The sequence below is a fragment of the Carcharhinus amblyrhynchos genome, chromosome 20 (assembly GCF_965287045.1).
Source record: "Carcharhinus amblyrhynchos chromosome 20, sCarAmb.v2.hapA, whole genome shotgun sequence".
Taxonomy (NCBI): domain Eukaryota; kingdom Metazoa; phylum Chordata; class Chondrichthyes; order Carcharhiniformes; family Carcharhinidae; genus Carcharhinus; species Carcharhinus amblyrhynchos.
In genome coordinates this window covers 33,216,005-33,237,604 of record NC_137343.1, presented here as the reverse complement: position 1 = coordinate 33,237,604, position 21,600 = coordinate 33,216,005, and the positions used below count along the sequence as shown (strand labels likewise).

Below are 21,600 nucleotides of genomic sequence, written 5' to 3'. Positions count from 1 at the left end.
TTTCAACCTCAAATAGAGTTCTCAAACATGTTTTTAGCTCGCTTGTTACAATGTGCTAAATTTCCAAGCATTTTTTTCTATTTCATGCAATGGGAGTGTCGCTGGCAAGGCCACATTTATTGCCCATCCCTAAATGCCATTCAGAAGGTTGTAGTGAGTCATCATTTTGAACTGTTGCAATCCACCTGGTACAAGTATACCCAAATTGCTGCTGAGAACAAAGTCGAAGTATTTGATTCTACGACAGTGACAGTGGAGATTTCATTTCCATGTCAGGATGGTACCTGACTTGATTGTGGCGATCCTATGCATCTGCTGTCCTACTAGGTGCTAGAGGTCAACTGCTGTCGAAGGAGCCTTTCTGAGTTGTAGCAGTGCATTCTGTAGATAGCACACACGCCTGTCACTGTGCACTAATGGTGTAGAAGTGAATGTTTCGATCAAGTATCCTGTCTTCATCTGGATTTTCTCAAGCTTCTCGAGTATTGTTGGAACTTTAGTCATTCGAGTAAATGGAGAGTATTCTCTGTCACTCCTTGTGCCTTTTAAATGATGGATAGACTTTGGGGAATTAAAAGGTGAGTTATTTGCCTCCAAATTCCCAGCCTCTGACCTATTGTAGCTACATTATTCATATGGCTGGTCTAGTTCAGTTTCTAGTCAGTGGTGAGCCTCAGGTTGTTGTTATTGGGGGATTCAGTCCAGTTTGTGCCATTCGTTGTTAAAATGAGATGATTAGGTTCGCTGTTGTTGGAGGTGGTCATTGCCTGGCATTTGTGCGGTATGAATGTCACTTGCCACTTATCAGCCTAAACTTAAATGTTATTCAGCTGGACATAATATCTGAGGACTTGAGTAGTACTGAATATTGTGCAATCACTATTTAACATCCCCACATCTGATCTTATGATTCAAAGTTTCTTAAGTTTATTTATTAATGTCACAATTAGACTTACATTAACATTGCAATGAAGCTACTGTGAAAATCCCCTAGTTGCCACACTCCAGTGCCTGTTTGGATATGCTGAGGGAGAATTTAGCATGGCCAAAGCACCTAACCAACACATCTTTCATTCTGTGGGAGGAAACAGGCACACCCAGATGAAACCCATGCAGACTCTGCTCAGACAGTGACCCAAGTCGGGATTCAAACCAAGGTCCCTGACGCTGTGAAGCAGCAATGCTAACCACTGTGCCACCCTTACGATGGAAGGAAGGTCATTGATGAAGCAGCTGAAATGGTTGGGCCTAGGACACTATCATAAGAACATAAGAAATAGGAGCAGGAGTAGGCCATCTAGCCCTTCGAGTCTGCCCCGCCATTCAATAAGATCATGGCTGATCTGTCGTGGCTCAGTTCCACATTCCCGCCCTCTCCCCATAACCCTTAATCCCCTCTCTTATCAAAAACCCATCAACCCGCGTCTTAAAAATATTTAGCGAGGTAGCCTCCACCATTTCAACAGGCAGAGAATTCCAGAGATTCACCACCCTTTGAGTGAAGAAGTTCTTCCTCAACTCCGTTCTAAACCGCCCCCCCTTTATCTTGAGGCTGTGCCCCCTAGTCCTACTGTCCTTTCTGAGCGGGAAGAGTCTCCCCACGTCTATCCTATCCATCCCATTCATCATCTTATATGTCTCAATGAGATCTCCCCTCATTCTTCTAAACTCTAACGAGTACAAGCCTAGTTTATTCAGCCTCTCCTCATAGCTCAACCCCCTCAACTCTGGCATCAGCCTAGTAAACCTCCTCTGCACTCCCTCCAAGGCCAAAATATCCTTGCGTAAGTACGGCGCCCAAAACTGCACACAGTACTCTAGCTGCGGCCACACCAATGCCCTATACAGCCGCAGCAAGACCTCCCTACTTTTATATTCAATCCCCCTCGCTATGAAGGCCAGCATCCCATTCGCCTTCCTGACCACCTGCTGCACCTGCAAGCTGGGTTTTTGCGACTCATGCACAAGGACCCCGAGGTCCCTCTGCACCGTCGCCTGCTGCAGTTTTTCGCCAAGTAAGTAATAATCCTTCCTACCATTATTCCTACCAAAGTGGACCACCTCGCACTTGCCAACACTAAATTCCATTTGCCAGTTCCTGGCCCATTCGCCCAGCCTACCTAGATCCTTCTGCAGACTCTCCACACCCTCCGCGCAATTTGCCGTTCCACCAATCTTGGTGTCATCAGCAAATTTCGACACCATACACTCGGTTCCCTCCTCCAGATCATCTGTATAAATGGTAAATAGCTGAGGCCCCAGCACCGACCCCTGGGGCACTCCTATGGAATGTCTGTAGCAATGTTCTAGGACTGAGATGATAGGCCTCCAACCATTTTCATTTGTGCTAGGTATGACTCCAACCAGTGGAGAGTTTCCTCTCCTGTTCCCATTGATTTTAATTTTGCTAAGACAAAAGTGTGGCATCACTTTTGTTAAGTGATGCTGCACTCAGTCAGATACTGTCTTGATGTCAGGGGCTCTCACCTCAACCTGCTTTAAATAAATTGAAATGTAGGCCAGCAATAATGTTGTATTGAAGCTATACTGTTGATGCATTTGAAATTTTGTATGGCATGTGGCATGTGCAACATTAGTCAAGACTGATGAAGTTCAGGAGTCTGAAAAATACCAAAACTTGGATTATTGGAGCTGGGAATGAGCTTTTGCAGCTTTTTTTTTCTATTTTCGTACACACAGCCGAACTTGCCACAAAAAAAATTATAGACTTCATATACATGTTAGTGTGTCATGTATTTGAAGAATGTGATGCGCAAAAGAGTGGGGGAGATCTGCTAATTATGCCATGAAGATTTGTGCCGTACTCTGCTGTACGTATTGCTCCATCTGTGGCACTGAATATTATGATCTCTGTTAGTTTTTATGTCACTGAAATATTTCAGGCAATTTTGGCAGACCAGGCCATTGTGCTGTCTAGGAGTGTTTTCACCCCCTTTAAAAGGCCTTCATCCCTTTTGGCATCCCAGTAAAGCAGCAGGAAAATAGAACCATCTAGTTTTATGTTGTTGCTGGTTCTGTCAAGGTGCAGAATTCAATCTATATCACCCATCAGTTTTGAGAGCTACTACTGACCTTTTGAACTCCTGAACAGAGAATCCTGCACTCATTCAGTGTCCGGAAAACGAATATCAACCAGCAAACATTCCTTATCAATGCAAGATTTTCAATAAGGTGCCATTTTGCATTTGTGACGTGGATGTGCCGGCGTTGGACTGGGGTAAACACAGTAAAAAGTCTGACAACACCAGGTTTTAGTCCAACCGATTTATTTGATAGTAAACTCACAAGCTTTCGAGGTTTCCCTCTTCGTCAGGTGAATGGAGAGTTCTGGCCTCGGACAGAGCATATAAAGCACAGACAGTTTAGAGATTACTGATTAGAATGTGAATCTTTACACCTAACCTGCTGTTCAAGCCCTAAAGTGGCTGACAATGTGTGTGGAAGGAGCACTGATCACAGGTTAATGAGATGTGTATTGTCTCCAGACAGCACAGTGAGTGAGGTTTTGCAAACCCAGGCAAGTCACGGGGGCTACAGATAGTGTGACATGAACCCAAGATCCCTGTTGAGACTGTCCTCGTGTGTGGAACTTGGCTATCAGTCTGTGTTCAGCGACTCTGCGCTGTCGTGTGTCGTGAAGGCCGCCTTGGAGAATGCTTACCCAAAGGTCAGAGGCTGAATGCCCGTGACCACTGAAGTGTTCGCCAACAGGAAGGGAACAGTCTTGCCTGGTGATTGTCGAGCGATGTTCATTCATCCATTGTCGTAGTGTCTGCATGGTCTATCCAATGTACCATGCTTCGGGTACCTGATACGTTGCAAGAAAGGATGTCCCGAAGCATGGTACATTGGGGAGACCATGCAGACGCTACGACAATGGATGAATGAACATCGCTCGACAATCACCAGGCAAGACTGTTCCCTTCCTGTTGGCGAACACTTCAGTGGTCACGGGCGTTTAGCCTCTGACCTTTGGGTAAGCGTTCTCCAAGGCGGCCTTCACGACACACGACAGCGCAGAGTCGCTGAGCAGAGACTGATAGCCAAGTTCCACACACATGAGGACGGTCTCAGCAGGGATCTTGGGTTCATGTCACACTATCTGTAACCCCCGTGACTTGCCTGGGTTTGCAAAACCTCACTCACTGTGCTGTCTGGAGACAATACACATCTCTTTAACCTGTGATCAGTGCTCCTTCCACACACATTGTCAGCCACTTTAGGACTTGAACAGCAGGTTAGGTGTAAAGATTCGCATTCTAATCAGTAATTTCTAAACTGTCTGTGCTTTATATGCTCTGTCCGAGGCCAGAACTCTCCATTCACCTGACGAAGAGGGAAACCTCGAAAGCTTGTGAGTTTACTATCAAATAAATCGGTTGGACTAAAACCTGGCGTTGTCAGACTTTTTACTGTATTTTGCATTTGCCCATGGGAATTCTGGCCTCCCCCAGTTCCAAATTGTTTGCTGATGGTAGTAGTTTGCACAACTTTACAGTGCAAAAAGGACATGGATGAGAATGCTCCTGGTTAATTGGCTGTAGTTTCTTGGGCGAAAGACTGATCATGTTTTTCTATCATTTGACATCAGGGCGCAACTTAACAAGGAACTATTTTCAGATATTTACCACTGCAACATCTGTATGCTTCTTCTGGCAATTCCATGTCCTGTTTGTCAAAATGATGTGAAGTCAATATCAGGGTGCCCCTTTCATCTACTGCCTCCGCTGGGTATTGTACTTAAGTTACTCCTGTAATATGAAAAAGTCCTTGGAATTTAGCTAAAATTTTAAGAAATGACTGCTTGGCAACATCAGTTCAGGTTGCAGATCTTGTGATATTACCCTTTTAATTTGAAGAAAGCTTTAAGGTTCTGGCTTCAGGCAATTAATGCTATAAAGATGCCATGTCAATGCTCCCTTTAATATGAAGCATGAAAGCTTTAGCTATTAATTTTTGATTGTGGACATGAAAGAAAGGATAATTGGTCAGTGTGTTATTTTGCCTGCTTTCAGTTCGCTGAACTTCTTTGGTACTGACATTCCTTCGGGTGAGAAGTGAAGATAAAAATTATGCTTCTACTATTTTTCCCTACATAACATGAGAAACGGGTCCTTAAAACTTCATCCTAATGTTCTAACTCCATGCCTTCACCTCATCAAAGAAGATTAATATGTCATGCTGTGAAATTTTAAGTCTGCCTTTGCCTCTTTGCATTGCCTTTCCTCTTTCGGGTAACGGCTGCCCAACTTCTACCATCAATTTTGATCAGCCCTCGGAATATCTCCTCCTCTGGCACAATGACATTTCTTTCTGACTATATCTATGTGAGATACTTTAAGACGTTAACAGCACTGTATTATTGCAAACTGGGATCAAACATAATGATGTATCATGGTAGATTTGCTTTGCTGTACATAATCAGCCATGAAGAACAACTGCAGTATGTTTCCCACAATATTTTGAACAAGATAGGTGCATGCTGCAAACTTAAAAAATACAGCAATACTTCATCAGACGTTACTGAACACATCCTAATTGACCTGTGACAAGGATAATTCAGTTGGTACTCTGTTGATAAAACTTTAGCACTGACAGACATTAAAAGAATGTTGACACCATGATGCATTGTCGTGGCTGTACTAAATTTAATGTAAACAAGGAAATTATAATCAGTGTTTCGAAGATAGCCTAACCATAGAGAACGTTCCTTAAATGTGACATGTTCAGTACAGAGATCCCTAAGATAGTGAATTGCAAACCCCTCTTGCAAATGCACATTTTTGCTTTAGATTTCTGATAGGATCATCCTTACAGTTCAGTCTGTGTTTTTGCAAATGGTTGCTTCCCAGTGTCATTTGACAGGGGAAAGTCCAAAGGCAGAACTGGACAATCTAAATGTTCTGCAGAGCACTATTATTTATTTGGGCCAAAAAACCAAGCCAATAAATGATCATTGGAAAACAAACTGGATGATTGAATGCATACTGCATTGCTACTATGTTACAAGGAAGTAGTTGAGGGTTATGTTATCACTTTCATTGGATTCATTTAATATCACGTGAGGCTGGCCGGTTGGGACAATCCTCACACTTTTTTGCTTAGTTTTACTGTCCAGATTTAACATATGGCAATGTCTTGGAACTAATCTGTCAAAAGGTTATTAGGCTATTGATTCAGACAACCAGCCACGATCATGATGAATGGTGGAGCAGGCTCAAAGGGTCAAATGGCCTCCTCCTGCTCCAGTCTTCTGTGTTTCTGTGTTATGGCTGTGGTGCTCTTCGTAATTTCCTACAAGCTTGTCATGTGCCTATGGTTTATGTTGGATGTGGGATGATGGTGGAAGGTTATTTAATTGAAGTCTTTAAATGATTACTCAGATTCCATTCACCAAAATCCAATCTACTCCCACAGGGATCATTACAGGGTTATAAGCATAAGGTGAAAAAGATTTTGAGCAAGCATGTACCCTCAAAAGCTTCTGATGCAAAAATCAACTGGAATATCAATTTAACTATGAACTAACATTTTACTCCATGCAGGTCAGCAACAAAAGCAAATTATTGATTTGAATTGATATATCTTGAATTTACTGTTAATTTGGGGGAAAATATTGCAATAAGATAATTACAAATTGAGGCAGGGCATTAAAATAATCTTTTTTATGTTTTATGAAAGCTCAAGGTACCGAAGCAAAGGATGAAAATGAAGGAGATGATTTGAGTGAGGATGAGGAAGAACATATTCCAGGATGCACTTTATTTGTGAAAAACTTAAACTTTTTGACAACTGAAGAAAGTCTGAAGAAGGTATGTAGTCTTTCAGATTCCTAAACATTAGACTAGTAGGCCAGGGTTAGTGGGATTTTTCCTGGAACTTGCTACTGTTAGAAAGCTAGCACTGCCGTTTTCAGAAGGCATCTAAGAACCTGTATGTATTGGACAAGCAACTTTGTATCTTAAAGCAGATTGAAGGATTGTTGAGCAGTACAGAGCCTGTGCCAAGATGTCTAAGTTTGAATATTTAATTCAATGCCAAATCACATGCAGATAACAAACGTAAGAGAGAATGTTGGCTGAGAGTAATGTGGGAGAAACAGTAAAATGTATTTTTTCAGTCACTAATTAAAATCTGATGGACTGACATTCCATTCATAGAAAAGTGCATTTTCAGTGCCAGGATAGTTGTTTGGCAGGAATTATAACTTTGTATGGGATTTTAAAAAAATACCTACATTGGAATGGACACACTTCAGAGTTTTCTGGGAAAGTTTTGTGTATTGATCACAGATATACAACTTCATACTGCTCCTTAGGTTTGAATGCCGAGTTTCCTGCAGGGATACTTGAAGACCAGGGCATACCCTTGAGTAGCAACTTGCTGATTTCCCCTTCTAACTGTGCATGTACAGTCCCTGAAAGTTGCTGTCTGCCTTGCACCATTAGTAATGGTCAATGCTGATTAAATCCACCGTTATTTTTATTGCCAAATCCAGGCTATTGTTATTGTTATTGCTATTGCTATTCTGTAGCCCTGCTTGTTCAGCGGTATGAAATATAGATGTAACTTCCTGTCAGCAAAAAAGTGTAAATAGCATTGTTATCTTGGTGTGTTATGCGGAACTTAATACAACAAAGGAAATAATTCTGCAATGTTTAAACAATAAGATTTCTTTCAATAACTCTCAACAGACTATTAACTGGTAATTAACTTTCTAGGTTTTGTGCATCTAAATAGTTGTATGGAAACTGACTAGTTTCAAAGTATGGGTACTGAAATAAATGTGCTGGTGATAAATTTTGTATTGGAATTTCAACATAGAACAGGGAAAATTCTGATATTGCAGCATCTGGCAAAACATTACAGAAAATTAGCTTTTTTGGAAAAATTTGAGGGTTAAATATTCATACTGGCAGTACAAAACCAGTAATATTTAATAGTAAAGAATTTAGAGTGAGGCAAGGATTCATCTGCTAGCTGAGAAGGTGATGGTGAGTGTCGTAATGCCGGTAATGCCATTGAATGTCAAAGGGCAATGTACTGCATTGTTAGATTTTTTCTTGTTGGAGACTGTCACTGCCTGGTAGTTCTGTGGCTCAGATGTTACTTGCCACTTGTCAGCACAACCCTGGATATTTTCCAGGTCTTGCTGCACTTAGACGTGGACTGCCGCAGTATCTGAGAAGTCATGAATGGTGCTGAATATTGCATAGTCATCAGTGAACATCCCTCTTTTGCCCTTATGATGGAAGGACATTAATGAAACAGCTGAAGATATTTGTAATTCATATTTCAGTTGAGTCACCATACTGAATAACAACAAAAACAACATGTATTTATATAAATCATCTTTAATGTGGAAATTCTGAAGACAAAGTCTGCATGCATCACAAAATATCCTATTAATGCATAATGTCAGTAATTTTTAAGATAATGTACTTTGTTTCAGCTTGTTTTTATTTGGAAATGTAACATATTCGCAGCCAGGATACCAGGACAAGTCTGTTGTGGGTATTGTGTTGCATAAGCAAAGTACTGCAGATGCTGGAAATCTGAATCAAAAGGGAAAATGCTGGATAAACTCAGCAGGTCTGCAGCATCTGTGGAGAGAGAAAAACAGTTAACGTTTCAAAATTCATATGAGAAGAGTGAACTAGACTTGAAACTTTCCACAGATGCTGCTAGACCTGCTGAGTTTATCCAGCATTTTCTCTTTATAATAAAAAGCTTTTTGACTTTTGATAATGTAATATCTAAATCATGTGCTATGAGGCAAAAATATAAATTACTTCAGAAATGCAATGAGGAGTACTATTTGGAATATCTATGTACAGTAGAAATAGGGGTGTGTCCAAAACACTTCACAAAGTTCTTTGTAGCAAACGCAATAAAGCAATAATAATTTATATTTGACATTGCTAACGTACTCAGAACTTTAAAAAGATTCAACAGCAAAATGGAATATCTGAGAGATATTTAAGACTATGTTCCATTGTTTCTCTCATGGATGTCATGGTTGAAAGATGCATTTTCTACTTCTCTTTTTCAGTAGCAAATGTGAGGTTATCCACTTTGGTAGAAATAATAGAAGGACGGAATATTATTTAAAGGGTGAAAAGTTGCAGCATGCTACTGTGCAGAGGGACCTGGGAGTCCTTGTGCATGAATCACAGAAACTCAGTCTGCAGGTGCAGCAGGTGATCAAGAAGGCAAATGGAATGTTGGCCTTTATCGCGAGGGGGATAGAATATAAAAGCAGGGAGGTCTTGCTGCAACTGTACAAGGCACTGGTGAGGCCGCAACTGGAGTACTGTGTGCAGTTTTGGTCCCCTTATTTGTGTAAGGATATATTGGCCTTGGAGAGAGTACAGAGAAGGTTCACCAGGCTGACACCAGAGATGAGGGGGTTAGCTTATGAGGAGAGGTTAAATAGACTGGGCTTGTACTCGCTGGAGTTTAGAAGGCTGAGGGGGGATCTTATAGAGACTTACAAGATAATGAAGGGGCTAGATAGGGTAGAGGTAGAGAGATTCTTTCCGCTTAGAAAGGAAACCAGAACTAGAGGGCACAGCCTCAAAATAAGGCGGGGGGGGGCGGTTGCAGTTTAGAACAGAGTTGAGGAGGAACTTCTCTCAAAGGGTGGTGAATCTCTGGAATTATGCCCATTGAAGTAGTGGAGGCTACCTCGTTGAACATATTTAGGTCATGGGTAGATAGACCTCTGATAGACAAGGGAATTAAGGGTTATGGGGAGAAGGCAGGAATTTGGAACTGATCCACTTCAGATCAGCCATGATCTTATTGAATGGCGGGGCAGACTCGAACGGCTAGATGGCCTATTCCTGCTCCTATTTCTTATGTTCTTATATAGATTACTTTGAATGTTAGAAAGTCAGCAATACCACCAGCCTGGCATGCATGATTCTCATTTTCACCTCTCCATAGTATTGATATGCTTTCCTTGTACAGTTTTCCCTTGAGCGTAAAATCTAGGCTGATACTCCAATGCAGTATTGAGTGAATAATTCATAATTAAGGCTTTGGTTTAATGTCATCCCCATCTTCCCTCAAAACAGGATGTAACAGATCCCATGACAATATTTTAAAGAAGGCATAGTATCCTGGCCAATATTTATCCTTCAGCCGAAATTACTAAAACGGATTATTACATTGCTCTTTGTGAGGCATTATTGTGCACACATTCTTACATTGCAGCAGTAACTGCATTTAAAGTGCTTAATTGGCTGTAAAGTACTTCAGGACATCCTGAAATCATGAAAGGCACTCTTTAAATGCTACTAGTTTTTTTTTCACATTGTAAGATACGGTAGAGACTTGGATGGCTCTGCTAAAAATAACATTTCTAAACAGTTTACCAAATGCAATGTATACAGCAATGAAATTTATTGAAAATAAAAATGCACTGATAATTTATATGCATTTCTCTTAAAGATTTTAATAGACTAAAAGCGCAGCATGATAAAAGATGTTTAATTGTTTAGAATTTTCCAGTACTATTTTTCATTCCCAGAGTCATGATATTCTGAACACTTCTATGTTTGACCAGATTAGCCATCCCCTACTAAATCAACTTGACAAGCTTTGTTTAATTAAGCAATCATTTTTAGATTTAATTCTCATGACATTGCCCTGTCTCTTAGTTCCTTTTACTTTTCATTAATTATTTAACGTGGCATCTACAACGATTTCTCCACATTACACATACAAGTAAGAAATGCAAAGTATTTTGACTTTGTTAAAATTCACAAAATTCATAAACACACAAGCAAACGATGCACAGTTCAGAAGGAAAATGTTCAATATTTCTTGTAATAAGGGATGAATTCAATCTATAAGCTCTATAGGCACACTCTAATTTTTAAAATCTAATTAATTACGTACAAACTAGGGTTATACTTGTAAAATGCATTTGGTGAAAGCCAGGCTGAGAACAAATGATTAACAGCAACTTGAATTTATGTAGTGCCTTTAATGTAACCAAGTAACCCAATAATTCTTAAACGAAGTTTGATTCAGCCACTCCCATGTTGTAACAAGTTCCACGTTCTTACCACTCTTTGGGTAAAGATGTTTCTTTAGAATTCACCATTGGATTTATTGGAAACTGTTAGGCAAATGGCTTCTAGTTATGCCCTTCTCCGCAAGAGGAAGCATTGTCTCTACAAAAATAAAAGCAAATTACTGCGGATGCTGGAGCCTGAAACTAAAAGAGAAAATGCTGGAAAATCTCAGTAGGTCTGGCAGCATATGTAAGAGAGAAGAGCTAATGTTTCAAGTCCAGATGACTCTTTGTCAAAGCTGTCATTCTGTCTCTGTCCACTTTATGTGCCTTTTGATAATCTTAAATAACTCTATTTACTCACCTGCACCCATCTTTTTCAGGGGAAAAGACATCCTGTCATTCCTTTCCTGATTATGTATTTCCACCTGTGTAAATCTTCTGTGCCCTCTCTGGTGCTTCTTTACCTTTCATAACATAAGGCGACCAGAATTGTACTCTGAAGTGTGACCTTACCATAGTTCAATACAGGTTTAGCGTAACTCCCCTCTTTCTCAATTATGTGCTTCTAGAAATAAAGTGCTGGCTTGCTTTTTTATGGCTTTGCTAATCTGTAGCAGTTTTTAGTGATTGTATTTATAATTTGAGATCCCTTTCTCCTCTACCTCATTTAGACTTGTAACTGCCAAGCGATATCTGACCTTCCTTTTCTTTATACCAAAATGCATCTGTGTTGAAATTCATTTCCCAATTCTGTGCCTATTCTGTGAGTTTATTTGTTGCAGTCCTCATCGGTATTGATTGGTGTCATTTGCAAGTTAGAAATTGTTTTTTGATTCCAAAAACCAAATCATTAATGTAAATTGTGAACAACAGTGGGCTTAGGACTGATCCTTGTGGAACACTACATTTCGACTCTGCCTCTCTGAATAACTATTTTTTATTCCTACTCTCTGCTTTCTGTCTTGGCCCACCTAGCAATCTAGTCTGCCATTTGCCTCTTGACTGTTCATTGCCAGCCTTATTGGTCTATTATGGGGCACTTTATTAACGATATTTTAAAAATCCAAATAAACTATATCTACTATATTATCTACTCTCTGTTACTTCCACTTAGTATTAATAAGATTGTTCAAGCAAGATTTTTCCTTTTGAAATTCACGCTGACTATTCATTATATAACTTATTGTTTTTCAATGTTCTCTTGTTTTCTTCTTTTCATCAACAATCCATTATTTTTCTGACCACTAATGTTAAGCAGACTGATCTGTGATTCTCTAATTCTGTTCCCCTTAAATATAGAAATTACTTTAGCTCTACACCAGTCTTCTAGCACTAGATTTTTTTTAACAAATTATTAAATATATATAGTAATGCCTCTGCTGTCTCTTCCCTAGCTTATCTTAAAATAAATGGATGAAATCGATCTGGACCAGGAATTTTATCATCTTTGACTCTGCTTAATTTATTCAATACGTCTCTTTTATTTCTTTTAGGTGCACTTATCCTTCAATACCATGTCTGCCTTCAATACCATGTCTGCCTTCAATACCATCTCTCTGATAATTACCAAAGCAAAACAATTATTTTAATATTTCTACCATCTCTTTATTGATACCTGTAGTATTATCCTGTCTGTCTTTTAACAGTGCTATTCTTATCACAGTTTTCCTTTTTTATTGGAACTTATTTTACTATTTTGTTTTATGTTCGTTGACACCTTAATTTCATAACTCCTCTTTATCTTAATTTTTTTTATTCCTAATTTCTTTATATCCCGTTTTAACCCTCATCTGCTGAATGTCTCTTTCCTAACCCTTACTTGTCCCCCTGTCTTTTTTCATCCACAAAGTCGCCAGTGTTTAATTTGTCCTTTTCTTTAAACAGAATATATTCTTCCAGCACTCTGAATGCTTACCAATATTGTTGCCCATTTTATTGTTTTAAGTTCTATTCCCAGCACCTCAATCAGCTTTTCTAAAAATTATTAACCACGAAAGGCTACAAAGAACCAGGTGCAGGAGGAAAAAAAAGCAGGGGAATTAAACACATTTGCCCACCAAAGCTGAAAATTTGCCTCAGTCAATAGCTTAGCTTAGTACAGATGCTGCGGACATGAGGTATGTAAGAAATAAGCACAGATATGCCATTTAGTCCTTTAAGTGTCGTCCTCCGCCATTCAACAAGATTATGGATGATCTTTCTGTCTCAACCTTGATTTTGTTAAAACTTAAAAATCTACCTTATATCTATCTTAGTTTTTCCTGATCAGAGTCCTAAATGGTCACCCCCTTATTCTCAGACGGTGACTTGATGTTCCAGATCCCCCATCCAGGAGGTACATTGAGGGCGATTCTCTGACCTTGCTGCACTGTTAGTAGATCGTGCTGGTCCGGAGAATAATGTGCAGGCTAAAAATCCATTTTGTGCTTGGTACTAAGCAGTTTGCGAGTCTTCTGGCCCCTTCCCAGAAAAGGCCTTACTGGCACAAAGCTCCCAGCTCTATGACAAGGTGCGGAAGAATTGTGGTCTTGAGAGACTGGTGCAGATCACTCCATTACTCTTGCTGTTATGACAACTTAGAAATTTTGTCTCAACCTCAACCCTGTCAAGGACCTTAAGAATTTTGCAAGCTTCAAGTATATCCTGTCTCATTCTGAACTTCAAGAAATATAGGCCTCGTGGACTCCATCTCTCCTCATAGGATGATCCCCTTATCCCAGGAGTCAGTCTAGTAAATCTTTGTTACTCCCTCCTTGGCGAGTAAGTCCTGAGGAACACCTTCCCAGTCTTGTAGTAAGCTTGCTTATGAGTGTTTGAATTTCTGGAGCTTTTTTTCATGTTCCCTAAATGTTATACAATTTTAATTAGTGTTCATCTTTGTTCACTGTTTCCATTGAAGGCATTTGGCAAGTGTGGACCATTGAAAAGTTGCTGCATTTCAAAAAAGAGAGACAAGACAGGTGAATATTTCTTGTGAAATTCATTCTTAGTATATCAATTTTCACTCAAACATGAATAAATGTTTGATGAATAAATATGCATTTTTAATTATGTCTGTGATCTAGCATCTAGGTAGTGTCATGTAATGCTTATGATCTGTAAAACGAATTGCCAAACATTTTTAAGTCATCTAAATATGGAATGTCGCTTTACTGAGAGCCAATGATGAACTGTGGAAATATCTACTGGTGGGGGAAAATTCTGCTATACAATTATTTATCAGAAGTACATAGGGATTTAAAAATATTTTTGGCTTAATTGAACTAGTGAAAATTTAGTTTCATCTCCCCATACTGCATGAAACATGCTCTCCACATCTACTTTATCAGTCCCCGTTATTGTACACCTCAATTCGACTTCATGCCATTCTTCTAAACTTCAATGTGTATGAACCTAAACTGCCCAATCTCTCTTCGTAAGCCAAACCCCTCATTTCTGGAATCAATCTTGTGAACCTGCTCTGAACTGCCTCTAATGCAACTACATCCCTTCTCAAGTAAGGAAACCAAAACTGTACTCAGTATTCAGTGTGGTCTCACTAATGCTTTGTACAGTAGCAGCAATACTTCATTACTTTTATGATCCATTCGTTTAGCAGTAAATGCCAAGACTCTTCCTTATTACCTGCTGTATCTGCATATTAGTTTTCTGAATTCATGCACGAGAAACCCAGGTCCCTCTGCACCAAAGCACTACAAAGTTTCTCTCCATTTGCCTTTGTATTTTTCCTATCAAAATGGATAACTTCACATTTATCACATCTGCCAAATTTTGGTCCATTTACTTGTCATTATCGCAACTTACTATCCCATCTATTTTAGTGTCATCTGCATATTTATCTATGGTACGTACTATCCTTGCATCCAAGCCATTAATATAGATTTTAAGTAGTTGGGGCCTGAGGACTGAATCCTGTGGCACCTCACTAGTTATATCTTGCCAATAGAGAAAGACCCATTTGTCCCAACTCTCTACTTTCTGTTGGATAGCCAATCCTCTATCCAAACTAATAAATTACCTCTAATCGCATGTGAACTAATCTTGTGTATTAACCTTTTCTGTGACATCTTATCAAATGTCTGTTAGAAGTCCAGATGTACTACAAGATCCCCGTTATCCACCTTGTTATATCTTTGAAGAACTGAAGCAAATAAGTCAAACATGATTTACCCTTCATAAAACTATGCTGACTCTAATGGATAGCATTTTGACCTTCTAAGTGCCCTTTATAATGGATTCTAACAATTTCCCAATAACAGATTGGCTTATTGTTTCCTTTATTTTGTCCCCTCCCTTTTTGAATAAGGGCAGTTCACCAGAACCATTCCTGCATCTAGCAAATTCTGGAATGTTGTCACCAATGGATACAATATGCAATGCCATTTCCTTTAAGACACTAGGATATAGGCCATCAAGCCCTGGGACCTGCTGCCTTCAATCCCAATAGTTTACTCAGTACTTGTTTCCTATATATAGTTGTAAGTTCCTCACTTTCTATAACCTCAGCATTTTCTGTTACTATTGGGATAATACTTCATATGAGAACTGAGCCAAAATATTGATTTAGTATTTCAGCAATTTCTGTGTTCCCCACTGTTAACTCCCCAGCATCATATTCCAAGGGACAACATTCACTTTAGTACTCTCTTCCTTTTTATATACTTATAGAAGCTTTTGCTGTTCATTTTTATATTTTGCCCTAATTTTCTTGAATAATTTACCATTGCTCTTTTTAATTGCTTTTTTAGAGACCCATTTATTGATCTTCAGAAGCTTCCCAATCTTCCAGTGTGCCACTGGCCTTTGCAATCCACTATGCCGTAGTTTTTGTCTTTGTTATCCTCATATCCTCAATTTGCTTGGTTAGTCATGGAAATCTCTTACCCCACCCCTTACCACTTTTCCTCGTCTCTGGAATATATTTTAGTTGGGAGGGTTTGAATATCTCCTTAATTATCTGCCACTGTTCATTGACTGTCCAACCTTGTGGTCTTCTTGTCTAGTCCGCTCGGGCTAAATCTGTCCTCATGCCTATGTAATTTCCTTTGTTTAAATCCAGAATGCTAGCATGGGTCTCCAGTTTCTCGCCCTCAAACTGAATTTGAAATTCTTGTATGCTATGATCACTCTTCTCATTTATTTGCCTTACCTCATTACATGATGTCAAATCTAGAATAACCTGTTCCCTGATTGGTTTCAGAACAACTTGCTCCAAAAAATAATCTCTAATACATTCAGTAAACTCTCCCTCAAGGTTACGCTTGCCAATTTGATTATTTTAGTCAATATGCCTGTTATAATCACCCATGATTATTGCCGTACATTTTTTTCAAGCCCTCAGTATTTCTTGGTTTAAACTGTGATCCACTGGGGGGACTCCTGTTTGGGGACCTGTAGATTACTCCCACCAAGGACTTCTTCCTACCTTTAACATTTCTACCGATACTGACTTTGTGTCTTGGACTCCAGTGCTTATACCATTTCTGACTACAGCACTGATTTCTTCTTGAACTAACAAAGCTACACCACCTCTTTTTCCTTCCTGCCTATCCTTCCAAAATACTGAGTACTCTTGAACATTCAGTTCCCAAACTTGGTTTCCCTGCAACCACATCTCAGTAATCACCAGTGAATCATGCCCATTTGTCTCAATTTGTGATGTTAACTCATTAATTTTATTGCAAATATTTAGCACATTCTGATACAAAGGGGCGATTCTCCTAGCCAGGGCCTGGAGACATAAGCGGAGGTGTTTAGCGGCTTCCCACTGGACACCACAGTCTCCGCGCATCTCTGGCTCCAAGATTTTTGGAGTCATCAGCACTGCGCTGGAATCTCCCTCTCTCTCTCCCGCCTGCTCAGTGCTATGCTGCTGGCCTCTCCAGTTAGAATACACTCCGCCCCCGATTTTCAGAGTGATCCACGTTAGGGCACTCTGCAGTGCTCAGAATCTCAGGGAGATTCATTCTGAAAATCTCGCTAAAATAACTAGTGGGAGGGGTTACTTCAATTTTCTTGCAAATTTGGCACTTAGAATTTTTTGGGAGAATCGTCCCATCATCTTTAAGTTCGTTTTATTATCCAATTTCCCTCGTCTTATACAAGTCCTTGGTACAAAATGATTTTCATATGATTTGTCACTACCTTTTGCATTCTGTCGATGTTCAGATTCATCAGTAAGCTGTACTCCTACCCTGTTTAACTTAAGCTTCCTAATTTTCTGTGCAACTGAACCCTCATCCCCACTAATTAGTTTAAAGGCAACTTTCCTAGTCATATGGTCCACAAGAACATTGGCCCCACCATGAATCAGATGTAGGCTGTCCCAACAGTACAGCCCCCACTGCCGTCAGTCCCTCACAAACCGAAACCCACTTCTCCCACACCAGCCTTTGAACCACATATTCGTCTCTAATTTTTATGTATCCTTTGCCAATTTGCACTTTGCACGTGGCTCAGGTAATGATCCAGATATTATAACCTTGGAGGTTCTGTTCTTTAATCTGGTGCCTAACTCCTCAAACTGCCTACACAGTCACACCCTCCTGCCCCGACCACTGACCACAAGAAACTGACGGGATTTAAGAACATAAGAAATAGGAGCAGGAGTAGGCCATCTAGCCCTTCGAGCCTGCCCCGCCATTCAATAAGATCATGGCTGATCTGTCGTGGCTCAGTTCCACTTTCTGGCCCTCTCCCCATAACCCTTAATCCCCTCTCTTATCAAAAACCCATCAACCCGCTTCTTGAAAATATTTAGCGAGGCAGCCTCCACCACTTCAACGGGTAGAGAATTCCAGAGATTCACCACCCTTTGAGTGAAGAAGTTCCTCCTCAACTCCGTTCTAAAACGCCCCCCCTTTATCTTGAGGCTGTGCCCCCTAGTCCTAGTGTCTTTTTTGAGCGGGAAGAGTCTCTCCACCTCTATCCTATCCATCCCATTCATCGTCTTATACGTCTCAATGAGATCTCCCCTCATTCTTCTAAACTCCAACGAGTACAAGCCTAGTTTATTCAGCCTCTCCTCATAGCTCAACCCCCTCAACTCCGGTATCAGCCTAGTAAACCTCCTCTGCACTCCCTCCAAGGCCAAAATATCTTTGCGCAGGTGCGGCGCCCAAAGCTGCACACTGTACTCCAGCTGCGGCCTCACCAATGCCCTATACAGCTGCAGCAAGACCTCCCTACTTTTATATTCAATCCCCTTCGCTATGAAGGCCAGCATCCCATTCGCCTTCCTGACCACCTGCTGCACCTGCAAGCTGGGTTTTTGCGACTCATGCACAAGGAGTTAATTTACTGCTTCCTGAAACGCAGCACCCAGGTTACTCACCACTTGCCTGATATGTTGTATTATCTGAAGCTCAGACTCCAGCTCGCTAACTCTGAACCAAAGTTCCTCGAGCAACCTACATTTGCTGCAGATGTGGTCATTATGAACCAAAATGGGGTCCACCAGCTCCCACATGCTGCAGATACAACACATTGCCTGGCTGTGCATCCAAAAATTTATTAATTGGAATTTATTTCATTTAGAATTTAAATTAGTCTTTACTTAAACCCCTAATTTTTATTTTCCGCAATTTGTTTCCCCTCCTAGCCTCCACTTCGAAAGTCAAAAAAGTAGAAAATCTGCCAATCGCTACGTGATATTACATAGACGTGTTCACTCCTCCTGCATTGGTTGCAACTGCCCCCACTGACCTGTGCATGTAATAAAGAAATGCGAGTAGCAGAAATACTCCCTCCCCCACTTTTCTTAACTCCCAAGCACTTGAGAGCAAAATGGCACTCTGTGCTAAGACACTGAAAAGCCTCCCCTGTTGTAAAAAAAGACTGAATATATTTTAGTAACTTAGTATCTGTCTTAGTAACGGTCCTAAATTAATCCTCACTAAAGGACCTTGTTTTTACCTTGTTCCGATCTGAAAGATTTTCAGATTTTCAAACCAATTTGTAAACCACAAAATTTATCAGCAGTTTGTGTTAGGTTTAAGAAAAAAAATAAGGTTGATTCTCTGTACATTCTCCTAATCTCCCACACTTCCCTTAACTCCCAAGCACGCAGAGGAAAATGGCACTCTGGTCTCAGTTATGCACACTAATCATCCAGTACTTAGCTTACTTCCAACGTAGAAACCCAAATAATGTAAATGATGAGCAACTATGTAGCAAACTGGTGATCTCTGGTTATTTTTATGATAATCTTCTTGAACGACTGGATGGCATTTGAATTTCTGATTTTTATTTTATAGGTTCCCTTTTATCACTGGGATATGGTTTTGTGGAATATGCCAAACCAGAGTATGCCAACAAAGCACTAAAACTGCTACAGGTAACCAGACTTGTTTTGTGTTTGTGGAACAGTATTTCAGGCATCTTCTTTAATGTAAGTCAGAATATAGTGAATGCACATTTGTCAGAATAGAAAATAGCTCAGATTTTAAAATTATATTTTAAAACAATGTACTGTTACTTTCAGCCTTGTAAGCTCTGCTTGTTACTGAAGGATCTAGAATTGTAAAATAATGGTTAATCTGCCATTTTTAAGAAAAGGCACAGGTGGGAGTTTCTAAGCTATGCTGTTAAAATCAAATGATTGGTTGATGTCTAGTAATTGACATGCAAAGTTGATGATTCATGTTTATGGAAGTAATTATGCTGAAACACCATACATTGCATTAGAGCAAATATTCAACAGGATACTGAAATAATACACGTACCTGGATTGAGAAAATATTTTCAAATTATCGGTGACATGAGTTGAAGTCTTCTCCATGAGTGAGGTAATAACGGTACATCATATTTTTCTATGGAATGTTCCACTTCTGTCACAAGTTAAGTTTAGATATTCTTTTCAAAGAATCTTTAGTTTTACTGGGAACTTGTAACCGGCAGACCATATAACATTTGTATAGTTAGATTCAGTAATCTTTATATCTCTTCAAATGTGATTATCACATTGAAATTTTGCCACAATGTTATAAAGTATTGTTCAGGACCTCAAGCCATAACAATGCTTTGAATCCGATGAACTATTTTTAAAATGTAGTCCATAGAAAACCACAGAATCCCTGCAGTGCAAAAGGAAGTCACATGACCCATTGAGTCTGCACTGATTCCGAAAGAGAGATGGGAAGTATGGAAAAGAGATTCTGTTTGAAACACGGAGGTAGGGAAATCTCATGCTGAGAAAAGACAAACCAATAGGAGCAGAAGTGGGTATTTTTTCTTGGTGAAAATATCATACATCAGGAAAAGCTCAGCTGAGAGATGAACAGTACACTTTAGAGTTGCATTTCAGAGCTGCCCTGAGATGTCATTACTACTTCTTAGTCTTGGATATTGTCCAGAGATGGTAGTTGCAAAGGTGGTTAGAATTGAAGAGTAATGTATTACTTGGAACTGAAGAGAATGGTTACGATTTTGCTGAAGAATTCAGTTGGAAAAAGTTCAATTAATCAATCCTTTGCTGTCTAGCAGAGTAGATACTGTAGCACTATCTTTTTAAAACCTTAAAGCTTTTAAGGTTGATGATCGAGGTATTGAGGTGGAGCAGCTACTCTCAATATCTATGCTGAAGCTGAATATCATGCATTCAAATAATATTGCCAAACAATAGAATATGGATGGAGAGGTCAAAAATGGGAGCCCTTGCAATAAGCATGGGTGGAAAGGTAATTAGAGATTTTCTTTATCTTCATTGTGAAAGATGTATGTAGAATCATAATAGAAGAATGTCATGGAGCTGGGTACAAATAGTGCAATCATCAACTGTTGAAAGTGACAAAAGAATTCAAGGACACAGTCATACAGGATAATTTCCTTTGACTTAGTCATGAGCAAAATTGGATTGGATGGAATTAAGCAAAGATTTTTATTATAATTATGAGATACTGTGCATTCCAAAATATTTTGGCAGTAGAAGAGGGAAAACAGCTGGAAAGGTGAGAGAGATAAGAGTTGAAGAAAGATTGAGATATCACAGAGCAACTGTGGAACCATATTCAAGAATATGTTAGTACTTTTAAGGGTTAAGAAAGGAGAGAAATATTTGACACTTGCCATAATTATATCCTGATGAGAATGCCAAGAGTGACAGGTCGCTGAAAATATTGTCAGATCATTATCAAATTGAGGTGACCTAGATTCAGTCTTATTTCCTTAATGTTGCGACTAGGTGAGGACGGTCTGAATGACTCTTTGGTTCAACTTTTTTTTCTTTGGAAAGCATGTACTTATATTAATCACAAGGTAGGACAAAGTATACAAGAATAAATAAAGGGTGCTTGTGATAAAGGGACGGCAAAAATCATGGCTGAATCTAGCCTACATATGAACTGGAAAAATCAGTGACCACAGTTTGATTACATTTTATATCCACTTTGAAAGAGGGAAGAATGGATCTTGGGTTCATGCCACAGTATCTGTAAACCCCACAACTTGCCTGGGCTCGCAAAATCTTACTAACTGTCCAGTCTTGAGACAATTCGCACCTCCCTCCACTCGCATTGTCTGTACCTGTAAAGACTTGATTACCTGTTGAGACTCGC

At 39.7% G+C, this 21,600-nt stretch overlaps 1 protein-coding gene across 3 annotated transcripts in view; it reads left to right on the top strand.

The window, feature by feature from the left end:
- The window catches only part of rbm19 (RNA binding motif protein 19), a 249,000-nt gene that overhangs the window by 55,205 nt on the left and 172,195 nt on the right, over positions 1-21,600 (top strand). For all 3 annotated transcript variants that reach the window (XM_080208402.1, XM_080208404.1, XM_080208405.1), the window contains exons 17-19: positions 6,703-6,833; positions 13,947-14,007; positions 19,303-19,382. In XM_080208402.1, the coding sequence (XP_080064528.1) occupies positions 6,703-6,833; positions 13,947-14,007; positions 19,303-19,382 (272 nt within the window). The remainder of the gene's footprint in view (positions 1-6,702; positions 6,834-13,946; positions 14,008-19,302; positions 19,383-21,600) is intronic.